At 45.6% G+C, this 20,098-nt stretch overlaps 1 protein-coding gene across 6 annotated transcripts in view; it reads right to left on the reverse strand.

The window, feature by feature from the left end:
• Positions 1-20,098, reverse strand: part of TTC28 (tetratricopeptide repeat domain 28) — a 579,079-nt gene that overhangs the window by 86,186 nt on the left and 472,795 nt on the right. For all 6 annotated transcript variants that reach the window (XM_024977806.2, XM_024977805.2, XM_024977808.2 and 3 more), the window contains 4 exons: positions 8,484-9,825; positions 6,715-7,238; positions 3,146-3,255; positions 1,331-1,460 (listed from right to left, as the gene is read on the reverse strand). In XM_024977806.2, the coding sequence (XP_024833574.1) occupies positions 1,331-1,460; positions 3,146-3,255; positions 6,715-7,238; positions 8,484-9,825 (2,106 nt within the window). The remainder of the gene's footprint in view (positions 1-1,330; positions 1,461-3,145; positions 3,256-6,714; positions 7,239-8,483; positions 9,826-20,098) is intronic.

The raw sequence follows: 20,098 nt of genomic DNA on the forward strand, positions 1-20,098 counted from the left end.
TCCCATACACTTGCTTCTTGTCTCTTCTAGTTCCCACGGGCAAAGGGTTCAAACCTCTGAGGTCTCTAATTCTTTGAAATCGCTTCTCTCTCCAATTTTTCCTCAGTCTTTTGATCCAACCTCTAAACCCACTTTGTCTAAGAAACTAATCTGTAATCTAGTGTAAAAGTTAATGCACAAAAATGAGAGCATAAAAGATGCAGCAACATCCTTTCAAGTGAAGATTGTTAGAAGAAACACAATGCAGAGGATTTACTTGCAATCGTGAATGTACAATGGAAGAGCTGCTAGAACGAAGGTCCAGAGAGAGAGCAGGCAGAGGGGGGAGACCAGACGCCACAGCTCCAAGAGCACTGCGAGGATGCCCCGCTTCCTGCAGTCCGTGCATCAGCAGATAAGTGGGGATTTACATGTATGTATGCAAATGTCTCCTCTTACTCTATTAAGTTATTAACTGGAACAGCAGGGACAATTTCTGTACACACTGGAAAATTGGCCCCAAAGTGCTAGACAGACTGAACACTGTGATTATAACAGATAATAAACTGTAATCCCAGGCAATGAGCACAGTTAATAGACACATTTTTTTAAGGGGAAGTTTGAGTATTCATATATATATATAAAGCAAAGGACAGGTTATTGGTGAGGCCTTAACAACCAACTTGAAAGACATTGTTAATTCCAATGGACACCTACTTAACCCAACTTCTGGGCTGTGGAAAATGGTCTGCAGAGATAGGCAGGCCTGAGGAGAAGCAGAGCTGGAATCAGGTGGCTGCCACAGTTAAGCCAGGTAAGGGGAGGGGGTGCTGCCCCAATTCAGCGTGGCACACCAGCCTGGGAGAGTTGTCACTGACAGTGCCACAGCCACGGGGCAGGCAGCACACATATTTACTGGACAGCAGCATTAAAGGAGGTGTGGCAGGGAACCAGGGAAGAGGCCAGTGCCTTCTCAGGCGCCTGCCCCCACGTGCCGATGGGCAGAGGGAACCTGGTGGGAGCACCTGCTTCAGGCACCCTGTCTCTAGGACACCCCTCTGGCTCCTGGGTCTGCCTGCCAAGCCTCTGTCTCCACAACCAAATCACAGCCTCCTGGACCCCCAACTTCCATCTGCTGATGAACTAGAGCTTCCAGAGGTCAGGAGCTGGGCCCTCTTGACCGGCACGTGGCACTCCATTTGTTGGATGTATGAACGAATCTTCAAAGGCTAGGTTGTGGTTGTGGCTTCAGTTCTGCCGTGACAACAAATTGTATTTCATCACGGTGCTCACTAAGCGACTCAGACACAGGGTGCACGCTCGGGGTGGAAACCCCACTGCTCGCTCTCACCGAGGCTGACGAGCACTCGCTGCAAGGCCTGGTAGGAGGACGTCTGCAGGTCGAAGAGGGAGAGCTTGTAGTCTGTGCTCAGCTGCGCCTCGTGTCGGATCGTCTCAAACAAGGCTGATGCCCGGTAGAGCTGCAAAGGGGTAAAGAGAACATTATCCATCTTCCAGAAACTACGGGCCAGCCCTTCCCTGACTAAAGACCACTGCTGCTCACATCTTGCTATGCCATGGGAAAGCTGTTTTCAGAGTCTCCATTTCCAGACCTGAAAAGGGATCAGTTGGATCATACTTGGTAAATTACAGTTTGTGTAATCAATTTTTGACAGACAAGGGGATCTAAAAGACAAGGGTAATAGACTCCTAGTCTGAAAGTTGTGAAAAAAGATCAGCTATTAATGCAATCAAGTCCTGATTTTGATTAAAACAAACGAAAAGCCTCTGCTCTTGTCATCAAGCCACTGTAATTCACCACCCCATGCCTCACAGTGCAGAAGGGCTGGGATGGGAGTGGGAGGGGCAAGCTGGAGACGCCTGAGGTTGGGGGGGGCGGTGGAGGGGGGCGAGGAGGGGGTGAGCCGTGAGGACAGCTGTGCTCTCAGGAGGAGGAGGGGGCTTTGTGCAGGCTGTTCCAAACCAGATGTTGCTCTCCACAGCCGTGCTCCAAGAACGTGTCCACCAGACACACAACGCTCCTAAGGAGACACTGTCCTGCTGCTCTCACGGCTTTTCTGTCAGTGGGACCATGAGGCTTTTCTCTGATACTTATAGGAGGAAACAGTATCAAAGTTTAAATTTATGCAAATGTAAAGAACAGAATTCTAAGACTAAGGGACTGAGACCAGGAGAGAGGAACGTACTCCCAACCCTGCCACGAATTTGCTGGGGGACTTTCAGCAAGACTCGGAGCCTCAGCTTCTTCTCTGTAAAGGGATGGTTATCACTCTAGCTCACAGGGTTATTCAGGAATACACTCAGTCAGTGGAAGTACTTTGAAAACTATAAATCACTGTATCAATAAAAACTTTAATATCTGAAACCAGAAAACAGAGGACTAATTCTTTACATTGTAAAATGCCATAACATCCCAGGATGCTATGGCACAAGTTCAGGCACATCATGTCCTCAATCCCAGGAGCACCTCAGATGGGAGCCTGTATTCACCAATCCTGGGCCCCTTTGCTAGCACAGCGCCCTCCATGGTAAGGGCTGCCTCAGCGGCTGAGCATGTGATTTTCAAAGCCATCTCACAACTCCTGCAACCCGACAGAGGGATCTTTGACTAGAGACCACTCCAGGGATCTTTCTAATTTCCAGAGCCAGCCTAAGAGGAGTTTTCTCTTCAACTGTTGGTTGAACATATGCAGAAACATGAACTCTGCGTATGTGTGTGTGTGAGAGAGAGACAGAGGGAGGGAGGGAGGGAGAGAGCAAGAGAGAGAGAGAGGGAGAGGGAGAAGGGAAAGAGTCATCTAGTGATATAATTAGAAACCTACAAAGACAGTAAATCCAATAATTATGAATTCTTGGATTAATTCTGTCAAAAAATGTATATGATGTCATATTAAGGTTTTATGAGGAAAAGCAGCACATAATACAAGAATCCCAAAGAAATTATTGAGAAATCTATCACACAAGTGGACAAGTCTTTACTATGGTTCAACACATCTGGGCTGATACAGGCTAGATATCTTGTACATCAACCCAAGAGCACAAGTCAACACTTTCTGACAAATGTCATCACTGCTAGGATAGTAATCTCAAGGTCTTCCACACTTCTAGAAACAAAATCTACTCAGAAAAGGGTTCTCCTGCTCACCTGATGTTGGGCCTCCTCCAGATTCCCGCTCGCCCAGAGGGAGAGGCCAAGACCATGGCGAATCTTGGCTTCATCTTCTCTTCGGCCCAGCTGCTCTGCTAACCTTAAACCTGAATTCAGAGAGAGAAATTTTGAGGACGTATAGAAGACAGACAATTCCACCCTGCCAAGGAGTTCTAGAGGGTAATTCTGCCTCGGGTGGATATAAAGATTGTCAGCAACACAGCGAGATAAAATGCAGGACAAGAGCAGACTCAGCCAAGGCAGAGTAAGTATTCTTTTCAAATTCTGTGTTAGTAGCAACCTTTCCAGGTCACTCCAAGATGACCCAGCAAGAGCTCAGGCGATGGCTATCAGCAGGAGACAGGCTTGCAGGGCAGGCAGAAACACCGAAGCAAACAGAACCCAACTGGCTGCCCTCCCCACTGTGAAATCCCTAGCTTTGCAAATGAAAACTCCAGGCCTATAAATGTATCGAACCCAATTCTCTGGCTGGCAGCAGTGCTTCTGACAGCTCCACAGTCAAGCACAGAAGCCCAGCTCAGATCTCTCCTATCACCTGGGCACAGCATCCAATCAGCATTGACAGGAGACACATCGGATGTCCTCTGGAAGCAGAATGCTCGCACCGCCTGACCCTGCCTTCTGTTACTGATGCCACTGGAGCACTTCACATCCAATCTGCTTTTCCTTTAAGGCTGAGACTTCGATGTGCCTCAGTGGGGATGCAGAACAAGTGCTTTGGTGAGTCAAAAGCTTTAGATGAGACTGGCCTCATTCTACTGGCCTTCGGATAGGCACCAGCAGTTTGGGGCACTTACTCACAGCAAGCTTCTGGATTTCAGGACACTGGCAACCTCCAGGGCTTTGAGCAAGTCAAATCTGAAGGCAACCTTTTATTGTGTGGGTCACTAAGCAGTTCTCAGCATCACTCTGCCCTTGTTACCCTGCTCTCTGTACTGAGAAGTCAGCTTGTGCCGAGATGGCAGGAAGGCCCCCGTGCTACAACTGTACACACAAAGGAAGGACTTCCTCTTTATAATCTGCATCAGGGTGAGTGGGAATCTGCCCCTGAGCATGCTGGGTGCACTGAGTTTCAGACTTCTGGAAAAGAATCGAGTCAGTTGAGAGCCTAATAAAAGTGAGATTTGGGTTCAAGCTCCATAAAATATCATGTATCTCAAAAAGCACATAACTCAGAAAACTTAGCAACAGCATTTTACGTTTAAATCATGTCACTGGGTAACAAAAACAATATGTACTTGCAAATTATTCACATTTTAAAATACTTCATAGAGTAGGAACAGAAATCAAAGAAATGGTTCTTGGGTGAAAACCAGGAGGAGGCTGGTTGTTTTAACCTTCAACCAGCTAGCCCTATTCACTCTTCGGGATTGCTCTCCTTGCTAGGCCGGGGCCTCTGAGCTGGAAGTTCACTGTGGCAGCCTCTCCAGAAGGTATGTTCTGTGCAAGCAGGGACTTGACCATGCTCCCTGCTGGATCCCATAGTGGGGACCCTCCCTGGCCCCATGGTCAGAAGTTCAACAGTGAAGAGCAAACACGGTAGACACGACATCTGTGCTGTCCCAGTTTCCACCTGCTTCTGCTCTGAGGATCTGACCCAGCCATCCGGCTCTCCTGGAGCCGAGTGGGCTCTAGCTCCCTTGCTTTATTTGCAAAAAGAGAAGAAAACTGGATGAGACCAGTGGTTTCAATCAAGGGTAACTATACAACCCACAGAGCTTGTTCAAAGGACTCTGACCAGGCCCACCTATGAGATTCTATTGCACATGGGCGGTGTGACGCTAGTCCACAGCCCCTTCTGAAAGTCAGGAAAGAGAACTAAAGTGGTTTCCAACTGAACTGTTCCCTCTTTGAAAGAGGCTGAAGACCCAACTCACAGCACTCAGAAAGCATCCAATAGGGTCCTGCACCTATAACAACTCGTGAAGAGGCGTCTAGATGGGCCCAAGAGGAACATCGGGCTCTGGGGTAGACCACATTCACTGAAAAGACACCGTGGCAACGCCACAATACGAATTTAGATCTCTGCAAGACTTAAAATTACAACAATAAAAAAAAAAAACAGCTTTCCATAAATATAGAATTATGTTACAATATCTCAGGCAAAGCAGCTGCTTCTTGGAAATAAAATTTCAGGAAAAACCAAAGAACACAGCTGAAAGGTTGTCATACACTAGGTCTGAATTTAATAGTTTTCACATATTCAACTGAAAACTGCCCCCAGTCTGTTAGAATTTTACCACAGTCTAGTTTTAGGAAACCAAAAGCCAACTCTCATATTTAATGCATTGAGGCAGAGCTCCCATTGAGTGGGAGCCAAATAATATCTGGGGAGTAGCTTACAGCCTCCCAGTAACCTCTCAGCCTGCAGGCCAGGGCAAGACCTGGTCTGCACAGAGGACCACCCTGACCATTGGCCGCTGGCCCGTTCTCCGCTCCGTGCGTTGCCTCTCTCCCAGCTCCCAGCTGGGGCTCAGGAGTGATCATGGACGTGACTGCGCCAGCCTGGCTCTAGGCTCTAGGAGGCTGCGTGGGGTCTCATGTGGTTCCACGCCACCACTGACTGACCACATGGTCAGGATCAAGCCACTGCACTCTGAGCCTCAGGTCACTTAGCTGCCAATGGGAATGAAAATATACACCTCTCAGGGTTACTAAGAGAATTAAATCCAATTAGATAAACTACGTATGGAAAGTTTTTTGGAAACCACACATGAGCGTTTTTGCTGGAAATCAGTACCCCTTTCCTTTTACTCAAGAGCCAAGAACACTGCGTCTGCTGTGCTCCCTCCCAAGTGGTAACATGCCATGGTCCTGTGAGAAGTGCTTTCCAGGAGGGTTTTCAGAGTGGAGGGCAAACACACTGCTGCAGGGCTTCTGCGTGGTGAGGGAGGAAGCACCGCAGGACCACCTGTGTGCAGGTAGCCGCATGGAGCCTCTGCCAGAGAGGGAACAGGGCCAGGGGAAGTGAGGGAAGCAGGCACTTTCTGGGCCGGCCTGAAGAGAGCGCACTGTGGCGACAGCCCAGCCCCTCAGGTAACCAATGCTGGGAAACCTGGCTGACGGCTTGAGCGACTCTTAGACAGATGCTACTGGATTAGAGCCTGGCACCGCCCTGAAATGGACTTGTACACAGTGCTAACGCAGCTCAGGTATTGTCTAGTGCACAACGGGCTCAGAACCACTGCGCATTTCCTGATGCAGAGCATTAAACTGTACATGCTAAGATCTAACTTCATCTTGTGGAGAAGGTGTTTTTCATTCAGTGGAGGGCTCTGAAAGGCAAGGAGGGTGTCAGCTCCCTGGACAGCTGGCTAGCAGAGTGAGACAAGCTGGGTAATGCATCCAGGAGAGTGGAAAGAACTGTGAACTCTTATGGAGCACCCACGGGGGGACACCGTGGTTTTGGAGTTGAACTGATGATGTAGCCTCTGAATCCTCACTCCAGGTCGAGATGGTCACTCACATGAGTGCATTTCCTCCTGGGCAGACTGTGAGCTCAGACTCAGAGTAGACGGAGAAGCTGCACAGACCTTTCCACTTACCTTCCTGCAAGTACATGACTGCCTGGGAGTAGTTCTGCAGAGCGTGATGCGTCCTTCCAAGGCTGCTGTAAGACACCGTCTTGGCCACCAAGTCGTTCATCTGTGCAGCGATGCTCAAGTGCTGTTCCTGATAGACCACGGCTCTCTCAAAGGTGCCCAGGGACTCGTAGGTCAGGCCCAGGTTCCCGTAGGCCCGGCCCTGGCACGTGGGGTTGTTGGTCTCCTCGGCAATCTGCAGATCCAACTGGTGGTACTGCAGGGCTGTATCGTACTCCCCCATCTGCTGGTACACACCCCCCAGGCCACAGGCCGCGTCACTTTCCAGAGCTCGGTCCTTCATCTCTCTAGCAATGTTCAGCTGGCGTTCAAGGCAGGAAATGGCTTGTTCATAATTTCCTAATTGGCTGTGCAGACTTCCCAGCTCGCCATAGGCCTGGGCTTTATTAAAGGCCTCCCCGAGCTCATGGGCGACCACAAGCCTCTTTTCAAAGCACACCAGGGCTTGCTGCAAGCTCCCCATTGCCCTGTGGGGATGTAGACAGAAAAGCAATGATATTATTTTGTGCAGGTGCAGACATGCTAAAGCCCCTGAGAAAATGAAAAGCATTTGTCACTGTCACTTACTATAGAAGCTCTTAACTCCTCTTCTAGCTAAAATCTATCATGTGCCCTTAGAGTGAGATGCAGGGGAATTTCATAATCTGGAAAGCAATTCAAGAGTCATCCTTTAGTGACCTTCCCAAGAGCCTGAGATTCAATGGGATATACACCCCAGAGGAAACATAAAATATATTAATAGGCACAATGATAGCAAGTGAACTGTTTGGTTCTTTGGGCCTCCCAATTTCCACTACTGCACAGACTATGTTTTTGAAATCACTTTACAATGGCGATAAATCTTTCATCCTGAGCTTCTCAGAGCACTCTGTGGGTGATGATTTAGTCTGACCCTTGCCCTTCCTCCTCTCCAGGAGCCCTAATCCCCTGCCTGTCTGGAGAGGCCATATATTCTGCAAACACAGACACCTTCTTGGGTTCCCCACACCCAGGAGGAAAGCAGTGCCTTGGCCAACAGTGTGTCTTGCTGTGCTGCTAAGAGATGACGCGATAAGGAGGAGAAGGGCGTGGACTCCGGCAGCAGACAAAACCAGCTGTATAGGACATGGATTCCTTTCCCTGAGCTTCAGTTTCTGGATGCTGATAAATCCCACATCCTGTAGCCAATAATGATAAATGTAGACTAATACACAACTGCAATAAATATTAAACAAGATATCTACACAAGGTGCCTAGCACGATGATAGTATGTGCTCATTCACTCCCCTCTTTTGAGGTGGCTTTCCCTAAAAGCAACAATATGGGGTCCAAGTAATTGGTGGGTAGAGATGTTATATTAATGAACACATTCATATAATGTGAGGGGCAATCAGAAAAGATAAGTGAGATCGATTCATTCATCTTTCCCCTTCCTATTCTTTTAGTCTGCTCATTATGATGTAGTCAAAAAGGCACTGCGTTTGGAGTCAGAGGGTCCTGCGTTAAACTCTCAGCTGTCCCTTTCAAGCTGTGTAATCTTGGACACAAACTCTGGGCCTTAGTTTCTTCCTCCATGACACAGGGTAGAAATACCCCTGCTAAACTCACAGAATCACTGGAGGAGGCAAATGAGCAGCGTATGGAGCTGCTCTGCAGTCAGTGCGCTGCCTTGTGGATGCACCAGCTGCCCTGGTGCAGGTTTACTAACCACACTTGTCCTCTGCCATTTTTACCTGTGTCCATTTCCCAGGCCTCGGTAAGCCTTGGCTTGGTCTTGCATGCGATTCAGACTCTGGGCAACAGATAAATACTGTTCATAGTACTTGATAGCTTCCTCGTAGTCACCCAGGGCCTCGTAGCAGTCCCCCAGGTTGCCATAGGCCCGGCCCCTGTCAAGCACAGACTCGTTCCCACTCAGCTGCTGCAGCATGGCCAGCTGCTGCTCGAAGTAGCCGATGGCTTCTTCCATCACATTCATGTTCATCTTTGTGATGCCCATGTTGCCATAGACCTGGGCTTCGAGACTTGGGTCCTTCAGCTTCTGCCCTAGATCCAGCTGCTCTTCGTAACACTTGAAAGCCATTGTGTACTTCCCCAGGGCCATGTAGACTGCGGCCAGGTGCCCATGAGCTCTGCACTCTCCCGGCAGGTCACTCAGCTCCTGATATACTTCCAGCTCCTGTGTGTGATAACCCAAGGCCTTGTCGTGTTTCTGGATCATTCGGTATGCAGTGCCCAGGGCTGCATATGCACTGGCCTCCAGTCTCCTGTCCTTCACGTGGTGAGCCAAGCCCAGCTGCTGCTCATAGAATTTTATTGCACCATTGATATCTTTTTTACAGATGAATATATCGCCCAGGTTCCCCAGGGCTCTAAATTTAGCCTGGGAATTATTCAGGGACTGGGCTAGGGACAGTAGGTACTTTTGACACTCTTCAGCTTTGCTGAAATTCAGCAGAGCCTTGAATGCCAAGCCCAAGTTGCAGTAAGCTTTTGCTTGACTCAATTTGTCGTGAAGGTCTTTGGCCAGGGCCAGATCCTGCTCATAGTACTTTACCGCCTCCTGGTAATTTCCAAGGCAGTAATGGGCATAGCCGAGGTTGTGGCAGACCTTCCCTTCTCCCTCCATGTCTTGAAGGTCAGGAGCAAGCCGGAGGTACTGTTCGTAATAGGGGGCGGCCTGGACGTACTCCCCTCGAGAGCAGTGGAAGTTGCCCAGGTTGCTGAGAGCCCGCGCCTCGCTCTGGATGTCTCGCAGCTCCCGGGCGATGTTCAAATGGTTCTGATAGTGCTGCAGGGCCCGGTCGTGGGCGCCCAGCGCCTGGTAGGCCACAGCGAGGTTCCCGTGCGTGGATGCCTGTGAGGCACGGTCGTTCACTTCCATGGAGATCTGTAGCTCCTGCCGGTGGTACTTGACCGCTTGGTCGTACATGCCCAGAGCATTGTAGGCGTTGCCCATGTTTCCATAGGCGCGGCCCTGGGCCGCGTAGTCACTCAGCTCCTGGGCGATGCACAAGTGGGTCTTGTGGAGTTTCAGTGCAGTGTCATAATCACCTTTCATCTGGTGTATGATTCCTGAGAAAGAGCACAGAAGAAAAGGGTTGGAATGACTGATTAGCAATAAAATGTAATTTGCAACTCGGTTTATACTCCAATACAATCCAGATGAATTAAAGAATTTAAAATAACAGAAGGCAGAATTAAATATTTATCAGCTCTCCAGAGGGGGAATAGCTTTCTAAGCTTCAAAGCAACAGGAAAAAAAAAAAAAAAAAACCCACAAAAAACACTGACAGATTTGGTTACAAAAATAGTAAGTTTTATACTACAAATAGATGCCTAAAATTAAAAGGCAAACACAATACTGGGAAATATATAAATCATATACAAAAAATTCAATAGCTATTGTGTGTAAAGATTTAACTGGGTTTGATTAAAAAAAAATCAAGACCTTAATTTACTGAAATAGGCAGACAACTCATATCCAAGGAAATACAAAGAGTAATCACAGGGGAAAATGTTAATTTCTTTTAATAATCAAAGAAATGCAAAATAAAGCAACTCTGAAGTACCATTTTACTTCTACTAAATTAGCAAACAAAAAATTTAAACAATACCCTGTACCAGTGAGGTGGCCCTGAAACTAGTAAAGCCATCAACTGCTGGACATAAATGGGAACAGCCTCTGGAGCAGCGGCAAGACAGCCTCACTCCCGGTGCTGCTCAGGCCCTGCAGTCCTGCTCAGGGGAGTGTCTTCTAAGGAAATCCTCAGAAGTTCTACCCCTGACAGTCTTCACTGCAGGGTTATGGATTAGTGGAAGATCAGAAACATCTTCAATGGCAAACAAAGGGGGTTGTATAAGTACATTTCGGTACATCAACTCAATAGGGGATTATGCAGTCATTAAAAAGATCATTACAAAGACTATGCAGAAAAACAGGGAAAAACGGGTTCTTGCAATAATGTTAAGTGGAAAAGGCAAAGAACAATGCTGCATGCTCCCTGTAACAATGATGAGGAAAATGAATGTGTGCACATGGACAAGACCTCAAGGGGATTATGAAAAGATAAAAAAGTTGCCTTGTTAGGTGATGGGATTTGAATGACTTTTGTTTCAAAATTTCTTCTAATTTTGCTATCCAGCTTTTACAGTCAACAATAATAGCACTTCAAACAGCTCTCATAAACTATGCTATAGCTGCTAAGCTAAGCGGTTGTTTTTACAAGCAGTTCAAAATGAGATATATCATAAATACCATAAATATAAAGCAGTTGCAAATGAGGGATATCATAGAAGAAACTTGGGAAGCTTCTTTAAGCACAGCCTGGTTCATTCCAGCTGAGGCCGAGTGGGAGACACAGAAAAGGCAAAAGGATCTAGTATGCAAACAGGTTTCTCTCTACCCTTGGTTTTGAATATGCTTTTCTATGCATCAACGTGTGAACTTTGTACAGGTGACCAAAACTTGCAGAAGTATAAAAACTCAAAAACACCAAGATGGGTTCTCACTGAAATGTCTGAATTGAAAATAGAGCCATTGAGAAAGCAAGCTATCAAAATCCAGCCTCTGCAATTTGCTTATGTTTATAACACCTTTCTTTCCTTCCTTCCGTCACTCACTCACTTCCACACTGACCCAGCAAATAGTAACTGAACATTTATTGTGCACCAAGCCTTGTGGTAGGCAATACACAGGGAGAGAAATGAAGACGTAAGTCTGCCCTCAGAAAGCACAAAGGGTCATAAGGGAGGCAGTCATGAAAAAAATATTGTCAACATACATAATACAAGCTGAAGTGAGCAGGGCGTGGGGGAGAGAGGAGCATGCCAGGGCCACTCCTTTGGTCCTGACTCCCTGCAGCAGAGCTCTATCCTGCCCCAGGGGTCATGCCTGTCTCTGGATCCAGCCATCCCTATGACATTAACTGGATTCATGACACTAGATAAATCATTTAGCCTCTTTGAGAATTTTTTCAGTTCATCCATAAATTGAGGAAAATGATAATCTTGATACCAACCTTAAGATAGTAGTGAGGATCAAATGAAATAATGTATGTGCGAGCTCACTGTAAACTATTAAGTCAAATTCAAATATTGGTTACTGAAATTACTATATGCTTCCAGGGAAGGGAATTCTCAAGGTGGTAGAGATTAAACAAACTATGGTAATTCTGTGTATTTCCTTGTATGAGCTAAATATTTCAGTTTAAAATAAGCAAATTATGGTACTCTATATGATGGAATAACATGGTACCATTAAAAATAGTGAAGTAGAAGTTTATATATTGACATGGGAAAAAATAAAATGTATTAAGGGATTATATGGGCTTCCCCAGTGGCTCAGCAGTAAAGAATCCTCCTGTAACGCAGGAGATGTGGGTTTGATCCCTGGATTGGGAAGATCCCCAGGAGAAGGGCAAGGCAACCCACTTGAGTAATCTTGCCTGGAGAATCCCATAGACAGAGGAGCCTGGTGGGCTACAGACCATAGTGTCACAAAGAGTAGACACAACTGAAGTGACTGAGCAAAGGGGTTATATGGGCACAAAATAGTATCCTTAATAAAAACACTAATAGGGTTCATGCATGTGTGTGTATAGATATATGTTTATACTTATGCATACAGTATATATTTTTTAAAATGTTAATAGTAGTAATTCTGGAGTGGTGGAATTTTGCTGTATTTTATAGGATTTTTCTATGATGAATGTATAATCCTTGGTTTAAAAATTAATCAAATATTTTTTAAACTCTGCTCCAATTGAAGCAGATAAGGTCTGGTCACTCCCCTGGATCAGGGATGTCACTGGCATCCCAGCTGGAAGGAACAGATTTTCAAAGACTGTTTCAAGGTTACAATACTCTAAGCTGCCCAAAACGCATTACCTCAGAATCACCTAAAACCCTTCTAGTGGTGAAAAATTACTAGTGACAGAAACATTTCAGTTCTGAAGGCCTGAATGTGGCCTGGATCCCTAACCTGCTTTTACCTAAAGAGGAAACTTGTAAGGTTTCAACTTTCCAGGTATCCTTAGCGGAAATGCACCATTTACTCCCTCTCTCCTCAGCTTTGCATGAGGAGAAATAAGCGGCAGGATGCCTGCCCTGCTGTGAGTGCGGAGCCGGAGCTGGGGAGGGTGGCCTCTAAACCCTCTCAGGCTTCCTCTCACAGCGATGCCTTTACAATGATTGTTTCCCGAAGCTTTTGGATTTCACGGCAATGATTTTTAAGGCAATATGGTCACTAACTGGTCGCTAAGATGATGGTAAGAGGAAGCGAGCAGCATGGGACCTTCAGAGAAGCCAACGGAGGAAGCTCAGGTTTTTTGTGTGCCTCCTACCACCAAAGAACAGGTCACCTGGCTAGCACCCCATCCTCCCCACCTGTACCCCATCCTATAGGAAGCTGGCTAAGTATCTGGAAAAGCATGCTATAATGTATCTGGAAAGTATAAAGTATCTGGAAAAGGCACAGGACTTTAAGTCAGAAGTCCCATTTTATAAGCCTGGCTCCCATCTCATTCAATTGATACCTTTGAGACTAAATTTATGTCTCTGAGCCTTTGTTTTGTTGTTTTTTTTTTAAACTGAAAACTTTTCGGTGTTTTTTGTTTTCTTATTAACGAGGCCAGGTTACAATAATCTCTAAGAGTATTGAGAAACACAGTAGTGTATATCAATAAGCTTTGCTAATGATGCATGCTACGCAAACCCACTATGAGCGGTATTCAGAGAGCGAGAGTTCAAAGGAAAAGGAATTCCACTTCTCTTACTCTCAGGGCCTCAAGAGTCTGGCTAGCTAATAGGGAGCAGTTGGGATGATAATGGCTACCTGGGGCTCAATGATTTGTGAAAGAAACTGCCTGCTGGTTATGGCAAAATGATCTGACCTCCAGCCAGCTTGCCCACACTCCCCTTTCCTCCGCCTCTCTCCTCAGCTGACACCTCCAAGAGTCTATAAAGAACACAGGAAGATTCTCAAACAAAGACTGCCAGACACAGCTAAGGGTAAGAGGAGATGGGCCGGCTGAGGTGGGCATTTTTCCTTCTGCCTCGTGTCTGCCCTGTCCTCGCCGCTGCCAGCCTGGAGCATTCTGAACAGAACATTACACCCTCTTGGCAGCCCTTCTCTTTGTTGAGGCAACATAAAAGCGGCCCTGAGAGCTGCCAGCGGAGTGACTGCACATGCTGAGGACATAATCTGTAGATCCTCCTTCCCTTTTGAGACCACAGCTTGATCTTCCAGGGCTGTCATTCAGATGAAGACTTACAGAGGGCCTGTCAGCAGGGGCGCGCTAGGTGACAACGTGCTGCAGGGAGGGGAATTAAATGAAGATTAGTGGGGCAGAAGATCCTCACAAAGCCCAGTTCTCACAAGGCGTGTGGAGAAAGGACACATGGTTACGGATTTATTGCTGCTGTTCACTCAGTAAATTGTGTCCAACTCTTTGCGGACCCCGTGGACTGCAGCACACCAGGCTCCTCTGTCCTCCACTATCTCCCGGAGTTTGCTCAAATTCATGTCCATTTAGTCAGTGATGCTACCTCACCATTTCATCCTCTTTCACCCCCTTCTCCTTTTGCCTTCAATCTTTCCCAGCAGCAGGGTCTTTTTCAAGGAGTTGGCTTTTCGCATCAGGTGGCCCAAGTATTGGAGCTTCTTTAGGACTGACCGCTCTGATCTCCTTGCTGTCGAAGGGACTCTCAAGGGTCTTCTCCAGCACCATAATTCAAAAGCATCAGTTCTTTGGGGTTCAAGTCTTTATGGTCCAACTCTCACATCCATACATGACTACTGGAAAAACTGTAGCTTTGACTATATGGACTTTGGCAACAAAGCGATGTCTCTGCTTTTTAATATGCTGTCTAGATTTGTCATACTTTCCTTCCAAGCAGAAAGCGTCTTTTAATTTCATGGCTGCAGTTACCATCCACAGTGATTTTGGAGCCCAAGAAAATAAAATCTGTCACTGCTTCCACTTTTTCCCCTTCTATTTGCCATGAAGTGATGGGACCGGATGCCATGACCTTAGTTTTCTGAATGTTGAGTTTCAAGCCAGCTTTTTTCACTCTCTTCTTTCACCCTCATCAAAAGGCTCTTTTGTTCCTCTTCACTTTCTGCCATTAGACTGGTATCATCTACATATCTGAGGTTGGTATTCCTCCCAGCAATCTTAATTCCAGCTTGTGATTCATCCAGCCCAGCATTTCACATGATGTACTGTGCACAGAAATTAAATAAGCAGAGTGACAATATACAGCCTTGTCATACTCCTTTCCCAACCCTGAACCAGTCAGTTGTTCCATGTCTGGTTCTAACTGTTGCTTCTTGACCAGCATACAGGTTTCTCAGGAGACAGGTAAGGTGGTCTGGTATTCTCATCTCTTGAAGAATTTTCCACAGTTTGTCATGATCCCCACAGTCAAAGACTTTAGTGTTGTCAACGAAACAGAAGTAGATATTTTTCTGGAATTCTCTTGCTTTCTCCATGATCCAATGAATCTTGGCAATTTGATCTCCGGTTCCTCTGCCTCTTTGAAACCCAGCTTGTACATCTGGAAGTTCTCAGTTCATGTACTGTCGAAGCCTAGCTTGAAGGACTTTGAGTATAACTTTGCTAGCACGTGATATGAGCGCAATTGAACATTCTCTGGCATTGCCTTTCTTTGGGATTGGAATGAAAACTACCTTTTCCAGTCCTGCAGCACTTTCACAGCATCATCCTTTAGGATCTGAAATAGCTCAGCTTGAATTCCATCACTTCCACTAGCTTTGTTCATAGTAATGCTTCCTAAGGCCCACTTGACTTCACACTCCAGGATGTCCAGTTCTAGGTGAGTGATCACACCATCGTGGTTATTTGGGTCATTAAGACCTGTTTTGTACACTTCTTCTGTGTATTCCTGCAACCTCTTCTTAATCTCTCTAGCTTCTGTTAGGTCCTTACCATTTCTGTCCTTTAACACGCCCATCCTTACACGAAATGTTCCCTTGAAATCTCCAATTTTCTTGAAGAGATCTCTAGTCTTTCCCATTACATTGTATTCCTCTGTTTCTTTGCATTGTTCATTTAAGAAAGCCTTTTCATCTCTCCTTGCTATTCTCTTGAACTCTGCATTCAGTTAGGTACATCTTTCCCTTTCTCCCTTGCCTTTCACTTTCTTTCTTCAGCTATTTGTAAAGCCTCCTCATTTTGCCTTCTTGCATTTGTTTTTCTTTGGGAGGGCTTTGGTCACTGCCTCCTGTACAATGTTATGAACCTCTGTCCATAGTCATTCAGGTACTCTGTCTACCAGATCTAATCCCTTGAGTCTAATTCATCACCTCCACTGTATAATCATAAGGGATTTGAGTTAGGTCATATCTGAATGGCCCAGTGGTTTTCCCTACTTTTTCCAATTTAAGCCTGAATTTTGCAATAAGGAGCTCATGATCTGAGCCTCGGTCAGCTCCAAATCTTGTTTTTACTAACTATATGGAGCTTCTCCATATTTGGCTGCAAAGAACATAATCAATCTGATTTTGATATGTACATCTGGTGATGTCCATGTGTAGAGTTGTCTCTTGTGTTGTTGGAAAAGGGTGTTTGCTATGACCACTATGTTCTCTGGACAAAACTCTGTTAACCTTTGCCCTGATTCATTTTGTAGTCCAAGGTCAAACTTGCCTGTTATTCTGAGTATCTCTTGACTTCCTGCTTTTGCATTCCAACCCTCTATGATGAAAAGGACATCTTTTTTTGGTGTTAGTTATAGAAGATGTTGTAGATCTTCATAGAACCAGTTGACTTCAGCTGCTTTGGCATCAGTGGCTGGAGTATAGACTTGTATTACTGTGATGCTGAATGGTTTGCCTTGGAAATGAACTGAGATCATTCTTTTTTTTTTTTTTTTGTATTTGAACTCACATCTAAATACTGTAGTTCGGACTCTTTTGATGACTATGAGGGCTACTCCATGGATTTATATATCCTCACAGTAAACCTCCACCTATGCATTAGGAACAGTCCCTGCACGGGAATAATAAGAGCTACTGCAAAGACCTGTGGTGAAGGCCAAGGAGTCTTGCTTATGAGAAGCTAGAACAAGTGCCTGGGAGACAGTAAGTGCTCAATACATTTTTGCCCCTGTTGCTAACCATTACCAGAAAGACCAAAAAAGGTGTGGAACAGGATGAGACTAACAGAATTCTGCTGAAACTAAAACTGCATTTTAACAGTGAATTTTGGCAGCCTTTTCTCTTGCAAATTCTCTAAAAGTAGGGCCTCAGTGTACTTCAATGTATTACCTTCAACGTACAAATGATGGATGTGTTCTCATTTACTGAAAATATTACTATTCTGATTATTAACAGTGCATGATCCAAATGGGGCTTTAAGAGCCCATCTATTCTTTCCCACTGCTTTGAAGCAGGTTGAGTTTGACTAAATCCTAGCCATATCACTAACTATTCTCAGAAACTATCAAGATTTGGGAAACAGAAGAGCCCTCCTAACTTTATAAATGATGTGGCCCTGGCCCAGTGAGAGGAAGTGAGTTAGTGACAGTGGAGAGAGGGACTCTCGACCCACAGACCTTTAGTTGTGTCAGCCCATCTGCTTGCAAGATAAGCAGAAGAAATAAAGGAATTGTAGTTAGTCTCATTAGGTGTGACATGAGACAGCATCTGTACTTTAAAAACTTTTCATCTGCTAGAAGTACATATGGAATTACTTACAGATAAAATAACATAGTGTCTACTGTTTGCTTTAAAAATATTCCATCAGAGGGGAAAAGTAAGTATGTGTGTGTATTTATGAAAATAGATGAAATAATATTAGCAAAATGTTGATAACTGGGCAATGAATATAAGGGGATTTATTATACTATTTTCTCTCTGTGTGTATGTATATGTTTGAAGGTTTCATAATACAAAGTTAAATCAAATAATCCAGACAAGCATAGAGGTCTGTAGTTTCTTGTGGATCGGGAAACGTCCTCACAGCTAAGGACCAACAGGGATGTTTAAATTTACATCTCCTCTGTGGGACCTCAGTAGAAAAAAAGAAAGCAGCTGGTCACCAGCAGGTACAAGTATACCAGCCTCTATACACATCCTTCTCCAGGATGGGCAGAGGACACATGCAGAGAGAACAACACAGTCCTACTGCCCTGATTTGTTTAACGTGATATTTAGTTTTGTCTGTTATCTTAAAGGATAGTGATAGTGAAGTCACTCAGTCGTGTCCGACTCTTTGCGACACCATGGACAGTAGCCAACCAAGCTCCTCCGTCCATGGGATTTTCCAGGCAAGGATACTGGAGTGGGTTGCCATTTCCTTCTCCAGGGATCTTCCCGACCCAGGGATCGAACCCAGGTCTCCTGCACTGTAGGCAGACGCTTTACCGTCTGAGCCGCCCGGGAATAGGGTGATGCTTTCTTGATCAAAGAGCAAAGTGGGAGGGAATGGGAAGAAGAGCTGAGGAAACCTGCTCCAAAGAATATTCTGCAGCACTGAATATTTCAGGTGCTTCTCCCAATCCTCACCCTCCCCAGGAGACAGGGCCCCAGTTTTTTTCTGGGGATTCATTATTACAACTCTAGACACTGCTATGGTGCCCCCATCCCATGCCTCCACCAGAGACACCTGGACACTCATAGGCAAGTCTGGAGTACATCATGAGAAACCCTGGGCTGGATGAAGTACAAGTTGGAATCAAGATTGCTGGGAGAAATATCAACAACCTCAGATATGCAGATGACACCATGCTTATGGCAGAAGGTGAAGAAGAACTAAAGAGCCTCTTGATGAAAGTGAAAGAGGAGAGTAAAAAAGTTGGCTTAAAACTCAACATTCAGAAAACTAAGATCATGGCATCTAGTAGTCCCATCACTTCATGGCAACTAGATGGGGAAAAAGTGGAAACAGTGGCTGACTTTACTTTTTTAGGCTCCAAAATCACTGCAGATGGTGACTGCAGCCATAAAATTAAAAGATGCTTGCTCCTTGGAAGAAAAACTATGACAAACTATGAAAAACTATGACAAACCTAGACAGCATATTAAAAAGCAGAGACATTACTTTGCCAACAAAGGTCCGTCTAGTCAAATCTATGGTTTTTCCAGTGGTCATGTATGGATGTGAGAGATGGACTATAAAGAAAGCTGAGTGCCAAAGAATTGATGCTTTTGAACTGTGGTGTTGGAGAAGACTCTTGAGAGTCCCTTGGACTGCAAGGAGATCCAACCAGTCCATCCTAAAGGAAATCAGTCCTGAATATTCATTGGAAGGACTGAAAGTAAAGCTGAAACTCCAATACTTTGGCTACCTGATGTGAAGAGCTGACTCATTGGGAAAAAAACCCTGATGCTGGGAAAGATTGAGGGCAGGAGGAGAAGGGGATGGCACAGGATGAGACGGTTGGATGGCATCACTGACTCAATGGACATGAGTTTGAGTAAACTCTGGGAGTTGGTGATGGACAGGGAGGCCTGGCGTGCTGCAATCCATCGGGTCGCAAAGAGTCGGACACAACTGAGTAACTGAACTGAGACACCACTAGGTTCTCTGAACCCTATCCCTCCCACTCAAGTTTCCACACAGAGTCCTCTACAGTGTAATTAAAATATCTGAGCCTGGGGTGGGGAGGCGGGGACAGACCTGGTCAGTAAACAAATGGTTACAATCAAAGGCATGGGAGCATATGCTCTTTATCTTAAATGCAACCAACTGGCTGTCTTGACTAGCTCGTTTTCAGGTGACTATGTTGCCAGAGACAAGTCCCCATTATTTTCACCAGTGGAAGACAGCAAAGACACAGATGTTTTTAAATGGCAGACCAGTCCAAAATTACTTATAATATGATTTCAGCTACAAGCATTTTCCGGGTAGGTAAGCTTTTCCTGAGAATCTGTGCCTGGTTTCCTACCTTGATGATGACATTCACTTGTCAAGACAATCTTGTGGTCTCAGAAACCTACAATGTTCAAGAACTTATTCAGGCCCGTGTAGGTCTAAGTGGCAAGAATGATACTGGAATCTAGTTCTTTGGACTCAGGAGTCCAAGCTATTTCACTTGCTCCCCTTCTGGAATGAAGCTGGTGTGAAAGGTGCTCATGATTTTGTACTCATTTCTTCTTTATGAACATTAGTATGCTATTGTGGCAAACCAACCCTGTGGCAGCTATATAAAAACAGACTGATGGTCTGGCTAACTTTGTTTCTAGAGCAGACAGGTATACATGACAGACCAGAAAATCCTAAGAGACTCAGAAAGGTAGGAGGTGGCAGCAGATGTAATCGTCTGTGTGGGCATCACCTCTGGAGAACTCTGCGGCCATCACGTGTCTCTTCTGCCCTCGTCT

This window comes from Bos taurus, chromosome 17, assembly GCF_002263795.3.
Source record: "Bos taurus isolate L1 Dominette 01449 registration number 42190680 breed Hereford chromosome 17, ARS-UCD2.0, whole genome shotgun sequence".
Classification (NCBI taxonomy): domain Eukaryota; kingdom Metazoa; phylum Chordata; class Mammalia; order Artiodactyla; family Bovidae; genus Bos; species Bos taurus.